The 22,813-nt window shown below is 39.9% G+C and overlaps 2 protein-coding genes across 5 annotated transcripts in view; both read left to right on the forward strand.

Moving 5' to 3' along the window:
- LOC123762826 (uncharacterized) overlaps window positions 1-2,818 on the forward strand; it is a 28,543-nt gene extending 25,725 nt beyond the window's left edge. For 2 of the 3 annotated variants that reach the window (XM_069332066.1, XM_045749587.2), the window contains 2 exons: window positions 1,265-1,512; window positions 2,711-2,818. In XM_069332066.1, coding sequence (XP_069188167.1) covers window positions 1,265-1,491 — 227 coding nt within the window. In that variant the 3' untranslated portion in view covers window positions 1,492-1,512; window positions 2,711-2,818. The remainder of the gene's footprint in view (window positions 1-1,264; window positions 1,513-2,710) is intronic. The other variant, XM_045749588.2, reaches the window with a different exon arrangement.
- A 7,427-nt stretch (window positions 2,819-10,245) lies between these two features.
- LOC123762630 (superoxide dismutase [Mn], mitochondrial) lies at window positions 10,246-21,568 on the forward strand. Of its 2 annotated transcripts, none has more exons than XM_045749247.2 (7): window positions 10,246-10,301; window positions 13,589-13,689; window positions 14,485-14,632; window positions 17,183-17,328; window positions 18,997-19,188; window positions 19,529-19,655; window positions 21,178-21,568. In XM_045749247.2, the coding sequence occupies exons 2-7, from the start codon at window positions 13,600-13,602 to the stop codon at window positions 21,333-21,335; spliced, it is 861 nt and encodes a 286-aa protein (XP_045605203.1). In that variant the 5' UTR covers window positions 10,246-10,301; window positions 13,589-13,599; the 3' UTR covers window positions 21,336-21,568. The 2 variants fall into 2 exon arrangements, with proteins under 2 accessions (XP_045605203.1, XP_069188495.1); XM_069332394.1 differs by lacking the exon at window positions 10,246-10,301 and adding an exon at window positions 10,649-10,733.
- Window positions 21,569-22,813: the final 1,245 nt, after the last annotated feature.

Raw genomic sequence — 22,813 nt, forward strand, 5'->3', positions numbered from 1 at the left:
TCCCAGACCAACCCCAACAACCCCAGCCTGGCTGTCTTCCCAGACCGACCCCACAACCCCAGCCTGGCTGTCTTCCCAGACCGACCCCACAACCCCAGCCTGGCTGTCTTCCCAGACCGACCCCACAACCCCAGCCTGGCTGTCTACAGTTCTTCCACCGCTTTATGTACTGTCCGCGTATTATTTAATTCCTAAACCCCTGCCCTTGGCGTGCATAATGATGACCCACACACCCATACCATTCATGTCTATTGTGCATGACATTCATGCATGACATTCATGCATGACATGAATGAACTAAGGGGCATGACAGGGATTCCAGGAACGTCTTGAATATTATTTAAAAAAAAAGAAGAATTTTGACTAGATAAATGAAATGTTAATTGTTCTCCTATTTATAATGAAATATTTATATAAATAACGTTTCTGACAATAAAATCTTTAAGAACTCTTTCCTCCGTTTTATAAGCCGTGGAAAAGACATTCCTATGCGTCAGACCATAATAGAGTGTGAAAATGAACTTTGGAGAGTTAATTTTTCAACTTCCTGCTTTAGTGAAGAAAAACATAAGGAATGTCGAGAAGATTCTTGCAAGAATCATAAATCTAAAACTTTCTGTCGTTTTCAAGAAAATATGTTTAAAACAAAGACTGCTACCAATTTATATATATATATATATATATATATATATATATATATATATATATATATATATATATATATATATATATATATATATATATATATTATGTATGAGTTAATTTCTTTTAATTTGAGTTAAAACTAATGTAGATATATGACCGAACCTAACCAACCCTACCTAAACTAACATAACTAAGTCAATAAATTATTTTCTTAACAAATTATAATAATAATATTTCAAAAAAAACAATTGGAAACAATATTTTGTAAAAAAGAAAAGAAAATAACTCGGCCTATTAGGCAAATCGGGCCTTGCATAGTAGGCCGAGAAGTGCGTTCTGGCTACTAGGTACGATATATATATATATATATATATATATATATATATATATATATATATATATATATTTAAACACGCGGAAAAAACATTTTTTTCTAGAAAAAAATATTAATGATCTGCTATGGTGTAATGGTTAGTGTACTGGCTGGTTAGGTTAGGTTAAATTCTCTCATAGAGGAAGAGAGTTCTATAGAGTCTGTGTCTATGTGTCTGTGTGCGTGAAGAGAGTCTGTGTTATATATAAAGTGAAGCTTTGAGGTGAGTGTAGGTATCTGCTACAGGTGACTGGACGGCTCGCACCTGCGGCAGGCTGCCTAATGGGGTACAGGACGGGGACTGCCAGACCAACAAAGACGTCACTGTCTGCTACAACACGCAGGACTTTTCCAACCTGCAAGTCGGCAACGGGGCTCCTTCACCAGGCGTCCAGTCACTGCTGGTGCTGGTGTCGGCGCTGGTGCCGGCGCTGGTGTCGGCGCTGGTGTCCGCCTTCACTCCCGCCTGCTGAGCACTCACATACGTAAGTCAGGTCAGTTATACACATTGTGTGTAGACTTCAGTAAGCAAATTGCTAAGAGTTCATGCTATATTTGAATAATGTATGGTTCATCATTCTGATGTTATGCAATATGTTTTGTCAATATTAATCTCACTGTTGTCATTGTAATCTGTAAGTTTTGATTTTACGGCTGTACACATCTTGTATCCAGCCACGACATTAATGATATATATATATATATATATATATATATATATATATATATATATATATATATATATATATATATATATATATATATATATATATATATATATAAACGGTAAAGCGTTGGTGTTCGGCTGTTTCAAAAGCTAGGGGCATGGCCTCGTCACATAAAGAAAAAAAAAGAGAAAAGCTGGAACTTTCGTCTGTGGTAAGGTAATGGGAAGACACACAAAACACAAGTAAATTTAACAATGAAATTTTAATTACGTTAGAAAAGCAAGACATCAATAAAATTGGGCATAAAATGTAACAGACAAGTCAACAAACAAAATAATAAGAATAATCACTGGCAAATGAAAAGTTACGTTAAGACAAGTGAATAATAGCAAAGTAAATATTAGTGCCGGAATATTGGCTTCGAGCTGCCACCTCCCTTAGTACACGTAAGCCAAGGCTTAGTCTACCAATGAGACGTGTCAACTGCAAGGAGCACTGGGATATTCTGCCTTCTCTGGGTCGCTGTAGCCCAGACATCAACTAGTGGCGGAGGGTGGTGGGGCAGGTGCGACAGGACACCAGCCAATCAGCGACCGGCAGGCGATGGACAAGCAGTTTGCCGGTTAACGGTGGCGGGGGCGAGCAGGTGTGCTGGATACGTTTTGCTCTCTGGGCAAAACGTTTTGGAGATACTTGTTGGATATATCTTCTATATTATTTGTTGATGTGACGTACTTTGGAGGGAAGAGCAGGCTCAATCTCTCTTGAAAGAGATTATCGTCACAATATATATATATATAATGATGAAAAATCTTCTAAATCTAAATCATTAGGATTTTTCCGAGCTTAATAAACTGTTTCTGTTTAATATTGCTTTGATAGCTTTAAGAAGCTCAACAGTGTTGCAACAACTTACTTGATAGTCTTCTAACTCTCACCCATCTTGTCACGGCTTCAAAAGTTATCTAAACTCACCTCGGTTCTTCATCTTTGATTAATCTCTATTCTGTTGTTACCTGTACAGGAGCGTGCTAGTGTGACGTCTCACCGCCTCAAGCTGGACCTGAAATCCGCCCTGTGTATCACCGCGTGTTTATAGCTTTAATAAAGACAAATATTTCACCCACCACCATCACCGTGTTCATAATGTCCTGCCTCACCATGCGCATCCCCTTCCTCTCATTTTATTTCTTGGCGGGAGCCCCCCCCCCCCCGCTCCAAGAGGGGGAAGGGCGGCAAAAGGGAAGTATTAAATTTAAGTATTAATTTAACATTTAAGTATTAATGGTTATAATGGCATTTGTTGCACAGAAGCGCCTTGCTGGCTCTGTTCACTCAGTTCAAGTGGACTGTCTGGAATTTGGCAGCCAATGAGTACTGATTGCACGGCCTGAATTGCGCAGACTCATATTAATAATATGCAAGGTCTCATAATCCAGCTCTATCACCCAGAAGGAATCTCATTGTAACCTTGGAAAGAGTCTTGAAGCACAAACTCGACAATACCGCGACTCTTACACACACACTGAGAACAGTGCGGCACAGGAGTAAGATCACCACAAACTTGTTCGTGAAGATGTCTTCCGAAACCCAACGAAAGCCTTGTAAGAGACCAATGTTGTCTGTATCTTTACTTGTCCATTGAGTTACTGTTGGTCCCAACGGTGTATGAGGCACTACGACAACCTCTCTTCCAAGGCACCTTACCATTCACAAAAAGACAAAGTTCCACTAAAAAATCACATTATTTTTTTACACACAACTAGACATCACCAAAAATGTTCTGACCAGCAACGCCGAGATAAACGAGATGTGACGGCCACAGGTGATTAAATATAACAGAAGCACTTTACATGAAACACCCGTCATCCCATTACCAACAGCCAGGCAACACCGAGGTACGACCCAAGTTCTACAAGTTCAAGAGAATACTACTGGTTTACATCACATATTCCACCTGGGCCGACAAATGAGGCTTGTGGACAGGATGGCCCGGTCCCGCCAACAGTTCAAATTCAAAAATTCAAATTCAAATTCAAATGTTTATTCGGGTAAAGTACATACATACAAGGTGTGATACAAATATTGATGAATTTATAGATAGAGCTAGTACATACAATGCCTAAAGCCAGTATTACGCAAAGCGTTTCGGGCAGAAAAACAACCTCACTTCTCATGACACCCACATCATTTATATATATATATATATATATATATATATATATATATATATATATATATATTGCTATGCATCACTTGCTCTTTTCCATTCACTTTGCCGGTGCCTCTGAGGATGCCAAGCTGTACCTCAGCCAAACACATCAGGTCCATTAAAAGTGTAAAACGAACTTTAGAGAGATATTGTTTCAACTTCCTCCCCAAGTGAATAATATAACAAATATATTGAAGACTTACTAGAATAACTGATTTAACCCTTTCGGTCAAAATAACATATTAGTTATACAAAAAGTTTTTGTATTTACGTTTTTTTGTATAATACATATATATATATATATATATATATATATATATATATATATATATGTTTTTTTTTTTTTTTTTTCGGTCATATTTAATAATATATGTCTACAGGAAAGACTGCTACAAAAATATACTAATATATATATATATATATATATATATATATATATATATATATATATATATATATATATATATTGTGACGGTAACGCGTTGGTGTTCGGCTGTTTAAGGCTAGGGGTATGGCCTCGTCACATAGTTATAAAAAAAAAATAGAAAAACTGGAACTTCGTCTGTGGTAAGGTAAGGAGAAGACACACAAAACACAAGTAAACTTTAACAATGAAATTTTAATTACGTTAAATAAATCAAAACATGAAAATAATGCACAAACAAATATGTATAATAAAATCAATCAATCAAAATAATAAGAATACTTAAATGACACAATGAAAAGTTACGTTAAGGCAAAATAACAAGAAGTGCAACACAAAGGTAAGTGGGAGGTGCTGGAATATTGGCTTAAAGCCACCACCTCTCTCAGTACACGCTAACGTCTAGCTGGGAGGAGTGCTGGCTACGAAAGCACTGAACATTCTGAGGACTGATGTTGGGGCGACCCCAGACATCAGGTAGTATTGGGGGCGAGTGCAGGTGCAGCCAGACCGGCGACCAATCAGCGGAGCCGTAGCGATCAACGGGTAGTTTGGTGGTTGGAGTTCGAACAGGTGGCTGGCTGCATACGTTTCTGCTCACCCTGGCAAGCCTTGCTGGTGTTGTTGTCGTTGTTGGACATTTCTTCCATAGTCTTTTTATATAATTGTGAAGACGTAATTATGGAGGGAAGAGCAGGCTCAATCTCTTGAAGGAGATTATCGTCACAATATATATATATATATATATATATATATATATATATATATATATATATATATATATATATATATATATATATATATAACTGAAAACTCACACCCCAGAAGTGACTCGAACCCATACTCCCAGAAGCAACGCAACTGGTATGTACAAGACGCCTTAATCCACTTGACCATCACGACCGGACATAATGAGGTGATAGCCGAGGCTATTTGAACCACCCCACCGCCGGCACTCGGATAGTTATCTTGGGCATAGCATTTTACCAAATCACCTCATTCTTAGGGGCACACGTGAGGAACACAAATGCGAACAAGCCAGAATGGTCCCCTGGACAATATGCAACTGAAAACTCACACCCCAGAAGTGACTCGAACCCAGGGTTCGAGTCACTTCTGGGGTGTGAGTTTTCAGTTGCATATTGTCCAGGGGACCATTCTGGCTTGTTCGCATATATATATATATATATATAACCAACAAAAACTCTTCCCCCTCTGAAGGAATCGAACTACTGGCTAGTCAGTAGCCAGACGCCACCCCCACTCTCGTGGGGGGACAGTCACCATTCCTGTCTCGTGGGGGACAGTCACCATCCCTGTCTCGTGGGGGACAGTCACCATCCCTGTCTCGTGGGGGACAGTCACCATCCCTGTCTCGTGGGGGACAGTCACTATCCCTGTCTCGTGGGGGGACAGTCACTATCCCTGTCTCGTGGGGGACAGTCACCATCCCTGTCTCGTGGGGGACAGTCACCATCCCTGTCTCGTGGAGGACAGTCACTATCCCTGTCACGTGGGGGGACAGTCACCATCCCTGTCTCGTGGGGGGACAGTCACCATCCCTGTCACGTGGGGGACAGTCACTATCCCTGTCACGTGGGGGACAGTCACTATCCCTGTCTCGTGGGGGACAGTCACTATCCCTGTCACGTGGGGGGACAGTCACCATCCCTGTCTCGTGGGGGACAGTCACCATCCCTGTCACGTGGGGGGACAGTCACCATCCCTGTCACGTGGGGGGACAGTCACTATCCCTGTCACGTGGGGGGACAGTCACCATCCCTGTCTCGTGGGGGACAGTCACCATCCCTGTCACGTGGGGGGCAGTCACCATCCCTGTCACGTGGGGGACAGTCCATTTTTGTTTACGGAGATATATATATATATATATATATATATATATATATATATATATATATATATATATATATATATATATTCCCAATATACCTGTGCGTCACCTACAGTATTGTGTTGTCAAGGCCACTTGTGTATGCTCTTTCCGCTTTCATGGACATTAATATTGCCTGACGGCCTTAATCAATTGCAGAAACCCTTTTATGCATGGCATGGGTCATTTATCACACTGAAATGGTTGAAAATTTTTCGTTAACCATGTTCGAAATAAACATGGCAGAAATAAACAAAAGCTAGATCAAGATTTAGGAAGTTCGTATGGTCGTTGAAGGAATATTTTTTCCCTTTGCAGTTACGTAGCATGATGATGACCAAACCACACACCAGAAGATGAAGAGACGACGACGTTTCGGTCCGTCCCGGACCATTATCAAGTCGACCATTACCAAAATCGACTTGATAATGGTCCAGGACGGACCGAAACGTCGTCGTCTCTTCAATTTCTAATGTGTTGTTTGGTCAACATTTTTCAGCCACGTTATTGTGACTCCTCGTCTGCGTAGCATGATGTACATGCATGCCCCAAGTTTGGTAATTCTAGATTTATTGTGTTCGATGTTTTGTTGATCCGCACACTCCCGACCTGCACTTCTCTAAGTGCAGGTCGTCTAAGTCCCCCCTCGTCTCTTAATACAAATAACTGAAAACGGAATAAATATAATTCTTCCTACCGAGGATCAGGCCCCACCAAAGTCAGGACCCTACTACTTCAGGAGCCCCATCGATCAGGGCCTCCTCCGAGGTCAGGGGCCCCCACTGAGGTCCAGGCTTCCCCACCGAGGACCGAACACCACCAAGCTAGGCCTGGCATCAATGCCTCGATGGGTTTGTATATCACCATACTAATGTAAAGCAGACCAACACCTGGACACTCACTTGTGCATTACGTCTTGTACTGCGTTATCTGCTTAGAGATTAAACTATACGTACGGTGCACGAAATGGCAAATTCCTTTTTAGCTAACTAGATGGGGGTACCCGGGGGTCCTCTCCTCCCACCACACCACAGTGTCACCTACACTTTCCCTACGGCCAAAATCCGATGAACTAAAACTAATAGCGGCTCCCGAAGTTAACGTGATGTATCCCGTTTTCTGTTCGAGGGTCCCCGGGTAGGGAAGCTTAGGGCAATTTTAGTACATCAGTTTAGTGACGTTCTGAACGCTCTGGAGAACGGCGAGTATAAACAATCATTACACAGTGCATGTTATGTTACTATATATCATTAACATTAAAATCTTTACAGACATTTTGTAAAAAACGTCAAACAACATCCACAAGAGTCTTTTGTGCCTTCTGCAATCCTTTTCTGCTAACACTCACGGGATGAGTGTAGGGTGCACAATAAACTACCGCTCACAGGAGGAGTATGGGGTGCACAATAAACTACCGCTCACAGGAGAAGTATGGGGTGCACAATAAACTATGGGGTGCACATTAATAATAATAATTAGACCTCACGAAAAGAGATTGCCTTATCAACCCTTATCGACTGATTAAGGACTGACAAACTTACCAGTTTGTAATGTTATTGAAGAACACACACTTCTGAGAAGGATGAAGAGTGTAAATAGGGTTCACTAGTATCGACCTACCCTGGCTTTGCTCCCTGGAGAGGCCACTCCAGACCGACAACCAGACCGCAACTCCATAGTTTCCTGAGACTGATGGATGCCTACTACTACTACCATTGCTATATTTTGAATTACATTTATGGAATAAGGGGGTATCAAAATCTTTTCAGTGCTTAGGGCTTCTGAAGGTCTTAATCCGGCCCTGAATCTGTGATTGTCTGCTGCTATTTGAATTCCTTTGTAAATTCAACTTTTAACCAGTTACAAAATGGTTACGTTTGGTTTTTGCTGCATACATAACCAACTAGATGAGGTACCTTGTTGTGTCAGGGTCTCTTCTCCTATTCCCTCTCCTACTCTTCCTCTCTCCCTTTTAATCTTTCCCTTCTCTCACCTCTCTTCCGCTATCTTCCATTCTCCCACTCTCTACACCTTTCTTGCCCCTAATTTCAACGGCATCTCCCAATCTTCCCTATCTCATCTCTTGTCCTCTGTCCCCCTCTCTGCTCCCCCATCTTCTGTCTCCTCTGTTTCTCCAACATCTTCTCTCCACCATTCCCCCCCCCCTCTCCACAACTCCGTTCCTCTCCTTTACCAGAAAATATAATATTAATTAGTGATGAAAAACTACTGGAACTCTACGGAAAACAAATCCACAACATCAGACTGTATGGAATCGCAGCGGTCGCTATAAATGCTGATACCTTTAATGGGTGGGCCTGCCGATCCCGACTGGCATATGATACTCCCATACCCCTCATGAGTCATCTCGGAAAGTTGGATGAGACTAACCACAAACGTCTGGTTTTCTACTTTAAACAGACAAACCAACAGACAGACATTTTTCTCTTATAGATGCAGTGTATAGAAGGCTGGTCCTATATGTGTGGTCGCGTCGCTCATATCAGTGACAAAGGGAGGAAGGGGGGGGGGGTAGAAATAGCCTAAGCTACTCTATCCCTTTGAGATGTATTTCTTTCTTGTCTCAATAAACATACTTCAACTTGAAGGGAGGAAGTGAGTCCTGACTCTTTAGGCTCCATTATAATTTAACTAGTGTCAGTAGTTTTTGTATTTTTTCAATTTATATTCACTAAATTTAATATACGTCACCCCCATCTCATGTAGATCTATTGTAAGAGTAGTGTCGTTCATTGCTTATTCCCAAAAACTCGATACAAAATATCGTCAGCTTCTGCTTTGTAGCATTTTTTCAGATTCTGAAGGCTATATATAATATTTATAAAAACTCTTCAAGCAACATCTTGGGAAACCCCTTAGGAAGACGCGAGGCTCCTCACTGTAGTGAGACCACTTCACAGACGTGTAAAACCCTGAATGCTGTTTTTTACGAAGAAAATAATACGTGTATTTTCAAGCTACACATTATCATTAGTCTCGCTAGCATGTGCTTCACAACACAAGACGTTGGATAAAGATGCCTGTCGCTTTTTACCTAAAGCACCACAGTTTTATCGTTATCGAACACAGCCTCTGTTCACCCAGCAGTAAATGGGGGCGTTAAACGATTTAGATGGTCGTATTCCAGGGGGGAAAACCTTAGGACTAAGGACCTGCCCGAAACGCTATGCGTGCTAGTGGCTTTACAAGAATGTAAGGACGCTTGTATATATAAAAGTAAATAATTAATAAATAAAATAAATAAATATATGCGGACAGCACAAAACATGCACTGGACAATGTGACATTAATAAATGTGACAATAATAAATGTGACCAGTAATTGGTAATGAATTAGGTTGTAATATCTGTGACAAGTGTTTGCAGTTAATGTTTACCCCCAATGGTGAACATTCTAAATGTAAACTATGCCAACAAGAACTAGACGATGCGAGAGAGAGAGAGAGAGAGAGAGAGAGAGAGAGAGAGAGAGAGAGAGAGAGAGAGAGAGAGAGAGAGAGAGAGAGAGAGAGAGTGTGTGTGTGTGTGTGTGTACTCACCTAGTTGTGCTTGTGGGAGTTGAGCTTTGGCTCTTTTGGCCCGCTTCTCAACTGTCAATCAACTGGTGTACAGATTCCTGAGCCTACTGGGCTCTAATGTATGTGTGTGGATATATGTGTATGTGTGTATGTGTGGTGTGTGTGTGTGTGTGTGTGTGTGTGTGTGTGTGTGTGTGTGTGTGTGTGTGTGTGTGTGTGTGTGTGTGTGTGTGTGTGTGTGTGTGTGTGTGTGTGTGTGTGTGTGTGTGAGGGGCGGGGGGAGAGAAATAAACATCTGAGGAGCGTCCAAATCAGTAATATATATATAAAAGATCTCCGGAAGCTAGGCAATAACGTCACACCTCGCAAAGATTATATATAAAAAAATCTGATAGGTTAGATTTGGAAAGATTAGGTTACATTAGGATAATTTTGTTTAAATAGTAACGATGACGTATACGATATATTTTTTAGTCATTTTTGAAGTGTTGAGGAAGGCGGCCTCGACGACCCGGCGGGGCGGCCGGCCAGTCCTCGCCCGCCGCCACAAGTGAGTACACGCTCTTCTCTCTCTCTCTCTCTACTCACCTCTTGTCCTGTTTTAGTCCTGCCTCGCGCTCCCTCTTGGTTAGTATCGAGTTTGGGAAGCATTTCGTGTTTGTTCATAGCGTGTCATTGTCTAATACGGGTGAAAATTGACTTTGTGAGGCTGGTGACCTTGGCGTGGGTTACTGCGTGTATGGGGAACGGCTCCTGTGTCACGGTGACGAGGCGTTTGTCCGTTATATGGAGGTGGTGACACTGGTGAGGGCCACACCAGCACCTGGTGGTGTGGCCCTGGGTGTGTGGGCACCAGCAGGTGGTCAGGTGTGACTGTTGCCATGGTTATGGGGTGTTGCTACGCGCCTGGCCATGGCTGCCAGCCCGACACATCCCGTTACCCAACTTGGCCGCCACGGCTTAAGTGTAGGACTAGGAATTGGTTAATGAACTTAAATTCGGTGTCTGGGGACAAGCAGGCAGAGTATTTATACACATTAGGCTTGTATAGAGGGGTAGGGCCCCCCCCATTGTCAATTGACTTGCCCCCACTTCCCCCCCCTCCTTCCCAACAAGCACTCTAGATTGTACTTGGAGAACGAAGCAGACTGCTACCAGGACCCTCATAGTTTACCTAAAGACATAGCTTGGGTTGTATTAGGGCCTATAGCTTGGGTTGTATTAGGGCCTAGTTGGGCTGGGTTAAGTTTAACTAGGTTCGGTAGCTTTTGGAATCCGTAGACAAATAGGATTGTGTACAATGATGTATCCGTATACTGTACCTACTCTTAATTTAACTTTAATCTCTCAATTAGTTATAGATGGATACCACCTCCCTGCTTTTGTGATCTAGAATGACCTCTTAAGGCAATACAAAAGTTGAAAAGCACCTCTACATTACTGGCGAGATAAATTTTAATGTTGTAGGGCAGTAGTCTGCCCGAGCTCGGCCAGTAACCGAGCATCCAGGGTTCAATTCATTAATGGGGCACATGCATTTTGCACATTTTTTAATTGCTATTTTGCCTTGGCATTGCTTCTAATCCTAATGGGTTTCAAACTATGGGCAAATATAAAGATGAACCATGTACTGTATTATGTGCAGTATTGTCTATTGACAAGAATGACTGCAGAAAATTCAAAGGTTGAAGCCAGGCCAATGTTGGTGGAAACCCTACATGGTGTGCCTGGTAAAGGAGGGGTTAAGTTTGCCACTGTACCTGCAACAATTGTTTATTAAACATTAACATTTAAATAGATATTTAGGCACTTCAACTTACGGTAACCATATGCTGTGGCCAGATAGACATTATACAGGTACTGCATGTGTAGGTTGAAAGATTAACTTGGCAACACTAACAATAGTGGCTAAATTTGTAATTGACTAGTAATTTAGTGGTTTAATAGCTTGTGGGGGGGGGGGGGGGTTAGGAAAATAGTTCTGCTAGACTACTAGTACATAGGTGTACTGTCTTGTTGCCAAATGATAGCCTATTATGGAACTGCAAAGTTACTGCTAGACTTTCCATATTTTGCAAGATCTTTACTTGGGTTAACTTGTCACTAAATATTTGCAATATTTAGGGTACTACTTTAAAGTTGATCTACTAGGTTATTGCTGGCCTACCTTTGACAGATAAAGCACTCTCATTCTTACATAAAACTAGTTTAATGGCAAATCTCGAATTTTTGTACACTAATCCTGTTAAATGCTGGTATATATGTAATGTTAGAGTACTGTATGTGTGCAGTGACTGAAAATGTAATTAAAAATCTTGATGTATTTGGGAAAAGTTTTTGTATTACTATGCATGTGTATCTTAAACTGAATACAGTAATTTGTTGTATAAATTAAAATTTAGTGTTAAATGTTTAATATTGCTTGGCATTGTTGGACTTGTACTGGTGTCCAGGAGGAAAGATTGTATAATTTATATGTAAAAGTTCTTACGGTCTTGTAAAGCCACTAGCACGTATAGCGTTTTGGGCAGGTCCTTGACCATATTTTTCCCTGAATAAGACTTGCCAAATAGTTTAACCAGGTACCCCATTCACTACTGTGTGAGCAGAGGCTACAGATAAAGATGGGTGCCCAGTCAATACTCCCAGGGTCAAAACTCTTGCGACGTGCCAGGCGCCACTGTTCACTGGGGACTGCACCAGTCCCAGTGGTGCTTGTGGCGAGTGCCCACAACCTCCCTCCATCCCCCTTCCCCTAAAATAGGAAATGTCAACACAACATTGCTGATTTAAAAATTGTGGATCACAATGCTGATCCCTAAATTTCAAATATAAATAATTTCCAATTCCTTTTCTGAAGGAACATGTGGTCCCATTGCATAATGCGCAGACAAAAACCTTCTGCTGGTTGGCCTTGCTTTGGGAATGTCAACAGGATTCAGTTTACCAATTCCTAAATGTTGTATACTATCCTTTTTACTATCACAATCTCATTAGTCAATGAATAGCTGCAGATATTCACTCAGTGATGCTATGTTGCAAATATTGCATTGCATGGCATTGATGTTAGGTACAGCAACTTGCACTACAGTTTACCCATGGTTGCTGTTGTTATTGAGGTTCTTGCACCCATGGTGGATGCACACAATTGGTTTTAAAAAAAGGCATTGATTACTAGACCTCCAAAGAACAGGATGAGCCCCCCCCCCCCCTTTTTGTACCTGTAAGTTTTAAATCCTGTGCTAGGCCTAAAGACCCTAAATATGCCTAATAAAGGTTAAATGGGTGCTGCTGAGGTTGCTAGTGCCAAAGCTTTGGCAACTAGTAATCGGTATCTAGTGCCGAGGCCATTTTTAACAATACAGTACTGTAAAATACTTGCCAAAATATAGGTAACCTTGGTTGCAATGTTCTTGTAATATTTTCTACAATCTATGTAGACAGTTTATCTACTATACCCAGTTTTAAACACTATTGCAGAACATTCTTAGGGCTATACCTACAGGTTCATAATGGTGACTGGAATTCTCTAAATTTATTAGTTAGCAATTGACAGATAAGATAATTGGTTTTAAAGTGGTTTACCTGCATGCATCCTTACTGTAAAGATTTTATATTGGTTCATTATAGGTAAATTTGAAATTTTGGGTTTCTTGCCATGGCTTTAACACTAGGCAAAAAAGTAAGTTTAACCCATAACTACCAAAGTTGATAACTGGCAATCTTTACCATCATTAATACTGCTTTAAAATTGTCCAGTATTGGCTCAGTATTACCGACTTTGTATTTTCAGTTTTGATTAGTTAGCATAGTTGTGATTTTAATTTTGCTCTACAGGAAACGTAACCATGGCTGACCTGAATGCTTACATTGCTGCTCTGGAGAAGAAGCTGGCAGAGCTGTCTGGGATTGAAGTTGATCAGATCCACAAAAACCAGGTAATTTTTTGTAACTTCTTGAGACATTGCTAATGTAACTAGAACTTTCATGCCAAATATGCATTGATTTTTAAATTGCATTAGGAATAGTTTCTTGTTTAGAACTACTCTTAATTATTGGCTACTATTCTTGTGAACTGTGCTTAAAGGTTAAGTAACATAATAATTGTGGGGCCTAATTGTTGCGAGTTATATTCTTGTGTGCACTTGAACAAAAAAAAATCTTAACATTAATACCTGTACAGCTGTAGTAAAATATGGTTGTTAATCTAGCCCTATACAGTATACTGATGCCATTCTTAAAATTTTTTGTAAAGATTCATAAGGCTTGAATAAGAAGGTAGTTTGCCCTTTTGAAATTGTTAGGGATCGGTTAATTTCCAACGGGAAGAAACTTGCTTCATTAAGAAAATGAAGTAAATTATAATTTGACAACTGTGACTTCCATGAGCTTAGTTTTGTAATGAAGCGGTAATCATAAATTTTGTTTAAATGTATTAAAAGGTGACAGTTTAAATTATAAACTGCAGTTTTGGCTGTTAAATGACCAAATTAGTATCCTTTGTGTGGGCTGCAGGTGTGCTTGCAAAGGGCTGCATGCAACCTGCATTGACTTGCCTGCTTTAGTGCATAGGAAGAGGATGTGCTCCTGAACTATTTTTTCCACGTTCCTTACAGGACAAGCAAGGAAGAGCACTGGTTGTGATTAGCAGCAATTGAATTGACAATCTTGTGGTTAATTAGCATTTTGCAGCTTAAAGGAAACAAATTTAACTTCATAATTTTTTTTCTCAGCTTGCCAATGCAGCAGATGAGGCTCGTGCCATTACTGAAATGGCGGAGTATGTGTCCAGCATTCAAGTACAGCAACCAGGTGTAGCAGAGGCAGGAGTAGTCAACCCACAGATTGCTGCAGTTTACGACTACATTAATGCTGAACTTGGTAAGTGTGCTGAACTTGACATCTGTTCTGTAAATATATTAGGCTAATTTTACACATCTTTCTACATTTGTACTGTCCAGGTTTTTCTTATCAAAGTGGACACGGGCTAATGGTGACAAGTGGGTCACTGGTACTAAATCTTGTATTGTGGGGGGAGGAATGATATCCAACCACTTGGACAGTTGGGATTGAACGCAGACCTGCATGAAGAGATTTGTTGCTGCCATCAGACTTTTTAGCAGCATTGCTGAAATCGGTGTTGCTCACAGCATTGTGGTACGTACTCCAACAGTAAATATACTTGGAGACAGTTTCTGCCATTGCCCCTGATTGGTGCAAGATGCAAAAGTATTAAACTGGCTTCCCAGTGAGGTTAGGGGGAATTTACTTCATTCTTGGTTACAAAAGTAGACTTGCAAAAACAGTGCAATGAGGATTGGACCTCTTAAAATGCCAACACATGATTGAGTTTGACAAAACTTTCAAAGCAGATTGTACTAAAGAACTGCAGGTTCTGATTTTAGGTATCTAATATATATAGTTTGAAGGACTGTTTAGCTAAAGTTCCTGCTTCTCCATTTGGAATTAACCCTGTTAACTGAACACTAAAGGGTATACTGTACAATGTTTAAAATGGGCCACGATATTTGTAGCAAATTGGTCCATCTTCCACTGGTTGTCATTTGTGACAAGAATAAGCAAATGGATATAAATGTTACCTTTTACAGAGGGTATCTAAGGGGCCCAAATGGTGACACTAATTGTTTATTGGTTCTCTAAACATTTTCTTAGTGTTGCTGTAAATTTGACAAAGCTTGTAAATTAACTTCCTAGTGCATAGATTCAGAATCTGATGCAAGTTTGCATGCTTTAAATGTTCTTTTTAAGCCTTTTTAAAATCTCTCATTTTAAAACAAAATGGGAATGTACATTATTTTTAGGCACTTGGATACTGTTGGCAGGTAATTTTCAAAATTGGGGAAATTATTCTAGTCTCAACCAAGGTTCTACTAGAACATTAGTGTACAGATATGGATTTGTTGAAGTTTATAGTGTATTATTGTGTGTGTGTGTGTGTGGGGGGGGGGGTGTCCTGGAGACCTTGAAAATATTAGAGGGTTAAGAATAAACAAAGTTGAAATGGTTGTCTAGTGATAAGATAATTGGCAGAGGTGATCTCTGGATGGTCCCCTGATAAGCTATCCCCCACACCGCTCTTAATATTATCAAATTTTTAGGATGTAGTTTTAGCCAGTGGAATGTTTAGTCGGTGGATGTTTTATCATTAAACGCTTGTTAATTAGGGTGTAATGGAAATAACACTTAAAGTTTAGTTAATGATTTTGGATATTTACTCTATTGCAGTTTTATAGATGAAAAAAAAAATAGAGTAGCACCAGTGTTTTCTAGATAATGTTTAGTATTTATAAATAAGAGTTGTACATTACATATTTGCAGACTGCTTCCACTTTGCTTTGTCCCTTGCCTGAGTTGGTTTCTTACCATTACTGGCATACCTTTCTGGCATTCCTTTGACCTTTTTTGCTGTAGCCTTTGGTCAGGCTGCAATATTCAAATTGGTTGTCATTCTTTATCTGAATTAGAGGGCCAAAGTAAAGTAAATACTTTGACAATTTCCTAATGTAAATTATTTCTGATTCAGAATGGGGAAAATTTTTGTTTGAAATGAATTGCCCTATATACTGTACTTGAGGAAAAGTTTCAAAAATGCAACTTCAATAAGGTTGCAAGTAAAAGATTCCTGATTGGGAAGTATGAGCAGATAAATTGATTTAAGTGGCATGCTTTTAAAAGCATCCAAACTTTTGTATTACATTGTACCCCATCCTCCTGTTTGGTACGTATTGTGACTCGTGAATAGTCACGAATTTGTACGTACTTTGCTTTTATATGGTAGTACTGTATACTGACTAGTAAGGAATTCTTTTAAAATAAATGAAGGTAAAGAAACTAGAGTATTCAAAGGCCCTAGTATATCATGTATTAGGCCCAGGAAGGTTAGGTTAGTTTAGTTTGTCAAAGAAAAAAAGTAAATTTTTTTTCCCAGTTTGTCAAACTTGATACTGTAGCTCAGATTTTTCAAATTTCGTTGTACGTCTGTATACAGTATATACTATGGTGGTCATAGTTACTATATGTAATACTAAAACAGGAGGATGGGCTGTACATTGTGATTTGAACAGCAGTTTAAATTCAAAATTGAATAGATTGACTTGCTAGAGTAATTATAAAAGTTTTTCTACCAAGTTGGTAGTGCATATTAACTTAAAAGGCAGAGAAAGAGTAATGCGAGTAAACCAATTGGGGAATGTACAGTACATTAGCGGGGCTAATGCTTACCTTTGCTACAGTAGTTACAGGCTGTAGAGGCAAATTAATGGGGCACCTTTGTACAAGATGTGTAATAAACTTGGTGGGTTTTACACTTGTGCTAGATTTCTTGTGAAGTGAAGCATTGGTAACCAGATTATTTATAATAGTTTATCAATTAATGTACCCTTTAAAATAGATGCAATGTGACTGTTGCAGGTGAGGCTAGAGGAGCCCATTCTCTGCCACCACTAAAATACGAGTATTCGGCACTGGAACCTCACATTTCTGCATTGATAATGGAGATCCATCACCAAAAACATCACAATGCTTATATCACAAACCTTAAGGCTTGTACTGAAAAAGTAAGTGCTTGATGTGGTAGTTTGGAGTGCATCCAAACCAGGGTATGTTGGGTCTCTTGCTCAAATATAATTTCTAAATTGTAATTTTAAAGTTAGCACAACTGTAGATTTGTATAATGGTGCATGTAAAGTCTTGCCAAGACTTTCACTGAAGATGTAAGTCTTGGAAACGAGCATCTTGCATTCCCCTGATGGGGTGAATTGCCTTGCCTCTCCCCTTCCCCTCCTACACTTCTTGGGGCAACCTAAAAGTCCTCCCACACTTTTATAAACATTTCTAAAGAGTAGTGCATAGTCCATATAAAAGGTGACTGGCCACCCTTTTGAACCTTTTTGGCATCTTAAATTGTTCATTAATCTTAAGTTGGCTGATTTGTGGGTACAACCATTTATAGGCTGAGCAGTAGTTACTAAAATGTCTGAATTGGGCACTTAAGTTGGGGGTGGGGGGTGGGTGTTAAGCAAATACCAAATCTGCTTCCTGGGTCACTACTCAAAAGGACAGCATTTGGAAGTCTTGCCAACTTTGGCATAAATTAATTTGTACTGTACAACCTATAAATGCCTCTTGGGATACAATTGGAGGCAGTATTCATCGTTTAATGAACTAGTTCCTAGTTATACTTCTATATATAAAATGGAAACTTTTTATTGTACAGTAAAGTTTAGCAAATGTTACATTTGACGGACCATAATTTCAAAGTTAGAATAATAAGGTAAAACTCAATGTTGGCATTTTACACTCCTCCTTGAGACTCCTAAAGAGATTAAAATTTTAGGTAGTGCTAATAAACACGAAAGTTGTAGATAACGTGGTTTTATGGAACAAATTATTGGGTAATGCTAGTTGTAAGATTACTGGATTTGTGTAGGTAAGACTTGTAAACTTAGGGTGGCTAAAAATTGGCTGCCTCACATAACCCAATAAGCGTTCTGCAATTGTTTGGTTTCTAGGGTGAAAATCGTCGAGGCTTTATAGAAATGTGTAAAGGGGCCTTTCCTAAGATTATTGAAGAGGAAAGGAAAATTTATTTTCTTGGTTTACTCTTGAAATTGTGTACATGTATACATTTATGCAATTAACAAATGTATAGCTAGTTTCACAAGATTACTTGCAAAGTATTTGTTCACTGCTTGAACATAATAATTGAATCGACAATATGCAGACCATATTTTTTATTACAACGATGATTCGCTCATTTTATTGTATAAATATATCACACTAAACACTATTGAATATTACAGCCAAAAAATATGAAAAAAATCAATCGGACATTGAAATAATTAGGTAAGTATCTCTTTGTGGCTGAAATAATTAGGTAAGTATCTCTTTGTGGCCACTCATGCCTGACGGCTGGCGAGCAACGGACAGTCTAGGACGCACGCTGAGTCGGAGCTTGTTTTTTTGCCAGACTTCCCCACCCTATAGCAGGCAGTATATGCCACTTACTATTTTTTTTATCATTTTTTCCATGATCAGAGAACACAAATTAACAGGTTTAGAAGAATTTTTTATGTGCCTGTGGGTGACACATGCTAAATAGCCCAGAGCCACACAAGGGTTAATGCATGCTAGATAATTCTTATTTGGGTCTTAATGGACAGTGGTTAAAAGGCAAAGTAACTACTGCCTATCTTGGCTAATAATTTTTTTTTTTGTTTTTTTAGCTGAAACAGGCTGAAGAAGCAAATGATGTTGGAGCCATGAATGCCCTGTTACCAGCTATAAAGTTCAATGGTGGCGGGCATCTTAATCACACCATCTTCTGGACGAACATGGCTCCTGATGCTGGCGGCGAGCCATCTGGTCCCATTGCTGATGCCATCAATGAAGAGTTTGGCTCTTTCCAGAACTTCAAGGTTGGAATTAGTGCTACATTTTTCATTGTACTGTGCTTGGAATCTAGTTAACTTTCGTTAGTGAGCAAAATGGAAAGTACCAGTTTATTTATAAACATGAACTTAAGAATTAAGAATTTTCATGAATAAGCTTCACAAATAGAATTCAAACTTGTAGAAAACTGACAGCATTTTGGAGTGGGGGGGGGGGGGGGGGGGTTAGATAATGATGGAGCCCGTTTCCAAGCGGCTTGTTAAAATTTAGGCCTAATTAGCGAGTTCACAAAATTAAATTATAAACACTGTTAAGTGGTTAAATGTCTTTAAAAACTTGGTATATTTAAGTGTTTTCTTTATTCAGGACAAGTTCTCTGCAGCCAGTGTAGGAGTAAAGGGATCAGGATGGGGCTGGTTGGGCTACTGCTCAAAGAATGACAAACTAGCTGTGGCCACCTGCCAGAACCAGGATCCTCTCCAGCTTACATATGGTATGTTTGACACTAATACAAATTTGTGTAATACTAGTAGGTAGATGGAAGAAACTCTAATGGTTGGCATGACTACCAGATAATTTGCTATTAAACTCGTTCACACATGACTTGTCTGGTACAGTGCACATCTGCATGAATAAAAGCCACTCTGGAATTGGGCTAAATGTTCGGGAAGGTATGGCTTTATGCCAAACCACTAATTCCAACCTGTACATTAAGGTGTTGTACATGCTGTGAATGATTTAAAGTGTGCTCAGTGATGTCTCATTGACAGTATGGTGGTATTTGCTATGGATTTTCTATGCAAAGTACAGTATAGAATAAAAAATTGAAAAGTGGACTTAAAAGCTTGAAAGAAAGGAAACTTAAACTAGTAAAAACTGGTTTGAGCTTGAGAATCGGTTAATGATTTTAACAAATTGCCAAATGCTTGCATTTGTTAGACTGATAAAGTTGAGGTATAAATTGCGGAATAAATGTTTAGTCAAACTACTTTCACGTTGGCAGGTCCCACTTGTGAAGCTTTGCAGGTATTTGACCCATGTGATAAAGGTTTCAACCCCTCTTACTCTGAAATGCCTTTTCCTTGACCATTTTTCTTCTCATAGATGGGGTCCAAGTCTGCTAGTGGGTTTGGATACTCTTTTTTCTAGACCAAACCTGTGTTGCCTATCTCTGGAGGCTAACATCTTCATGGCCAAACTGTGTACCATCTTGTGTGCCCTTCATAGATTTTCATAATAAACACTCCTTTGTCAGTGATACTCTTGTAGTGCTCTTATGGCTAGTCATTTACTCCTGTACATTTTTTAGAAATCCAATATTGGCAATATTCAAACTAGCAGTTTTAAGTTTTGCTGGGTTCCCAGCCATAATGATTAACTTAACAGCATTGTCTGCTCGCTCATTTAAGGAGGCTATCTGCACTTGTTTTATTTATCAAAAAGGTACTCCTTATTCTGAATTCCTCATTCATTCCTCGATCTGTAATCATGTGCAGGGTTATTGGTCTTAATAGTAAGAAGCTGCATGCTCTTAAGGGTAGTGTCCCCTTGGTCTTCCACCATAACAGGTGGGAAACTGCTCTAACTTGCACTTAATGGAGTACTGCCCTGCTCCTTGTTAGAACTGAACAGACTTCTTAGTCAGTCATGCCTATCCCTGTTGAACGTCCCAACTTTAAAAATCATGAATCTTGCTTCCTGCCTATTCCTCGCCATAGTTTGCCCCTCTAGCATCCTTGGTGAATCGGATACCTTTGATATTGCTCTCCTTATTTGCTTTTCTCGTATTTGTATCCTTTATGTTGGTGCCTTTTTTTATATATATATAAATATCCTGAAAGTTTGGTGCCTAGTGATTTTCCCCTCTAGGGTAGAAGCAAAAATTTGGGACAATCTTGCAAAATCTTAATTGTTTAATTTTAATTACAATGTTGAAACTTCTTCCTGAATGTTGATGTGCTCATTTACAAAGCCAGCTAATTTCTTTAAATTTAAACTTTTTTTCTTTATTCCAGGTCTGATACCCTTGCTTGGACTTGATGTCTGGGAACATGCCTACTATCTCCAGTACAAGAACCTACGTGCTGAGTATGTCAAGGCATTCTTTAATGTAATAAATTGGTCTAATGTGAATGAACGCTATGAAGCGGCCCGCAAATCTGCTGGACACTGACTAATTAACTTGCCTTCTGAATTGCCTAGGAACACTTTAGTTGCAGTTGCATCACATTTGTGAAGTTGACATTAAACTGCTCATCTGTTCATGTGGAAAGTTTATTGAAAGCCAGTAAATATGTTGGCACTGGCTGTTGTAACTAGGAAATTCCTTTTCGGTGGTTATAGGAAGCGAGTGCATTAAATATTCAGTGTATTGTACCTATTATAAAATAAACTTTATTTCCTGCAGTCATGGTTTTTAAGAACCTTTCACACTAGATACTATACCGATGATGCTTTTTAAAACCCTACCGAGTAGAGTCCTGCTGCACAATGACGACCCCTTTCAAAGCTGGAGAGCGTGCAGAAATCCTGTACTGTACTGCTAGAATCAATCTGTAAAACATCTAAACTACTGGGACAGACTAAAGAGCCCCAAATCTGTATTCCCTTGAGTGCAGGCAGGAGAGATGCATAATGATTTACACATGGGAAAATAGAGGGGGCTGGTCCCAAACCTGTACACACAAATATCACGAGACCAGAAGGCATGGCAGGATGTGCAGAACACCCCTGTTGAAAAGCAGAGGTGCACCAGGTACTGTGAGAGAACTATCAACATCAGAGGCCAGAGACTGTTCAACATGCTTTCACTACACACAGAGATATAACTGGCCAGCACCTTGCAGTGTTAGAGATAACCGAGTAAGCGCCACCTCCAAAGGATACCTGACAAAGCTGTGAGCAGCTGGTTCAATGGCCTGGTTGACCAGTCCAGCGACCGGGCTGTGGGGACGCTAAGCCCCGGAAGCACCTAGAGGTAACCGCAAGGTAAGGTATGCTTTAGTAGTGACCTTAAAATGATTTAATGGAGAGTACAAAGTGCACTCCAAACACTAAAGGTAATATAGAAATTGCATATTTTAAAGCTGTAGTGACATCTGTGAGGAACTAGCCAGGTCAGGGCAAGTAAAACTGATATAGGCAAACAATTGCTAAAATGGTGGAAATTAATATTTAAAATCTAAGATTAGAAAACCTTTAAACTATTACAAAGGTAACAAAGCATTGTCACTGTTTACTGTCCTTATTACCACATTAAACAACATTTGGACACTTGTGCAGGGTGGGGAAGATGCCATGTAACAAGGCTTGTACTGACCAGTGTAAGATTGACTTAGTGGTGCCACAGTAATTGGCCAAATGCTTAAAGTCGGTAACGGTTTTTCAATCATACTCTGGGTTTGGTGGGTGCATGAGATGGACTTTGTTTAGGAAACAGGCTGCCTCACCATTTCATGGATATGCCTTGTGGCAAGATGGCATATGTGACTGAACTAACAAATTGCTTCATCCACTAGTTTTCCCTCTGGACTTTGAATGTGCTAAGGAACCCAGACTGTCCTTTTGGATTATTGGACCACCCACCAGTGGGGTCACCTCATGAGGGACACTTGGAGGTAGGTTTTGGCCATTTGAGCTGGGGCTTTATGG

The sequence above is a fragment of the Procambarus clarkii genome, chromosome 27 (assembly GCF_040958095.1).
Source record: "Procambarus clarkii isolate CNS0578487 chromosome 27, FALCON_Pclarkii_2.0, whole genome shotgun sequence".
Classification (NCBI taxonomy): domain Eukaryota; kingdom Metazoa; phylum Arthropoda; class Malacostraca; order Decapoda; family Cambaridae; genus Procambarus; species Procambarus clarkii.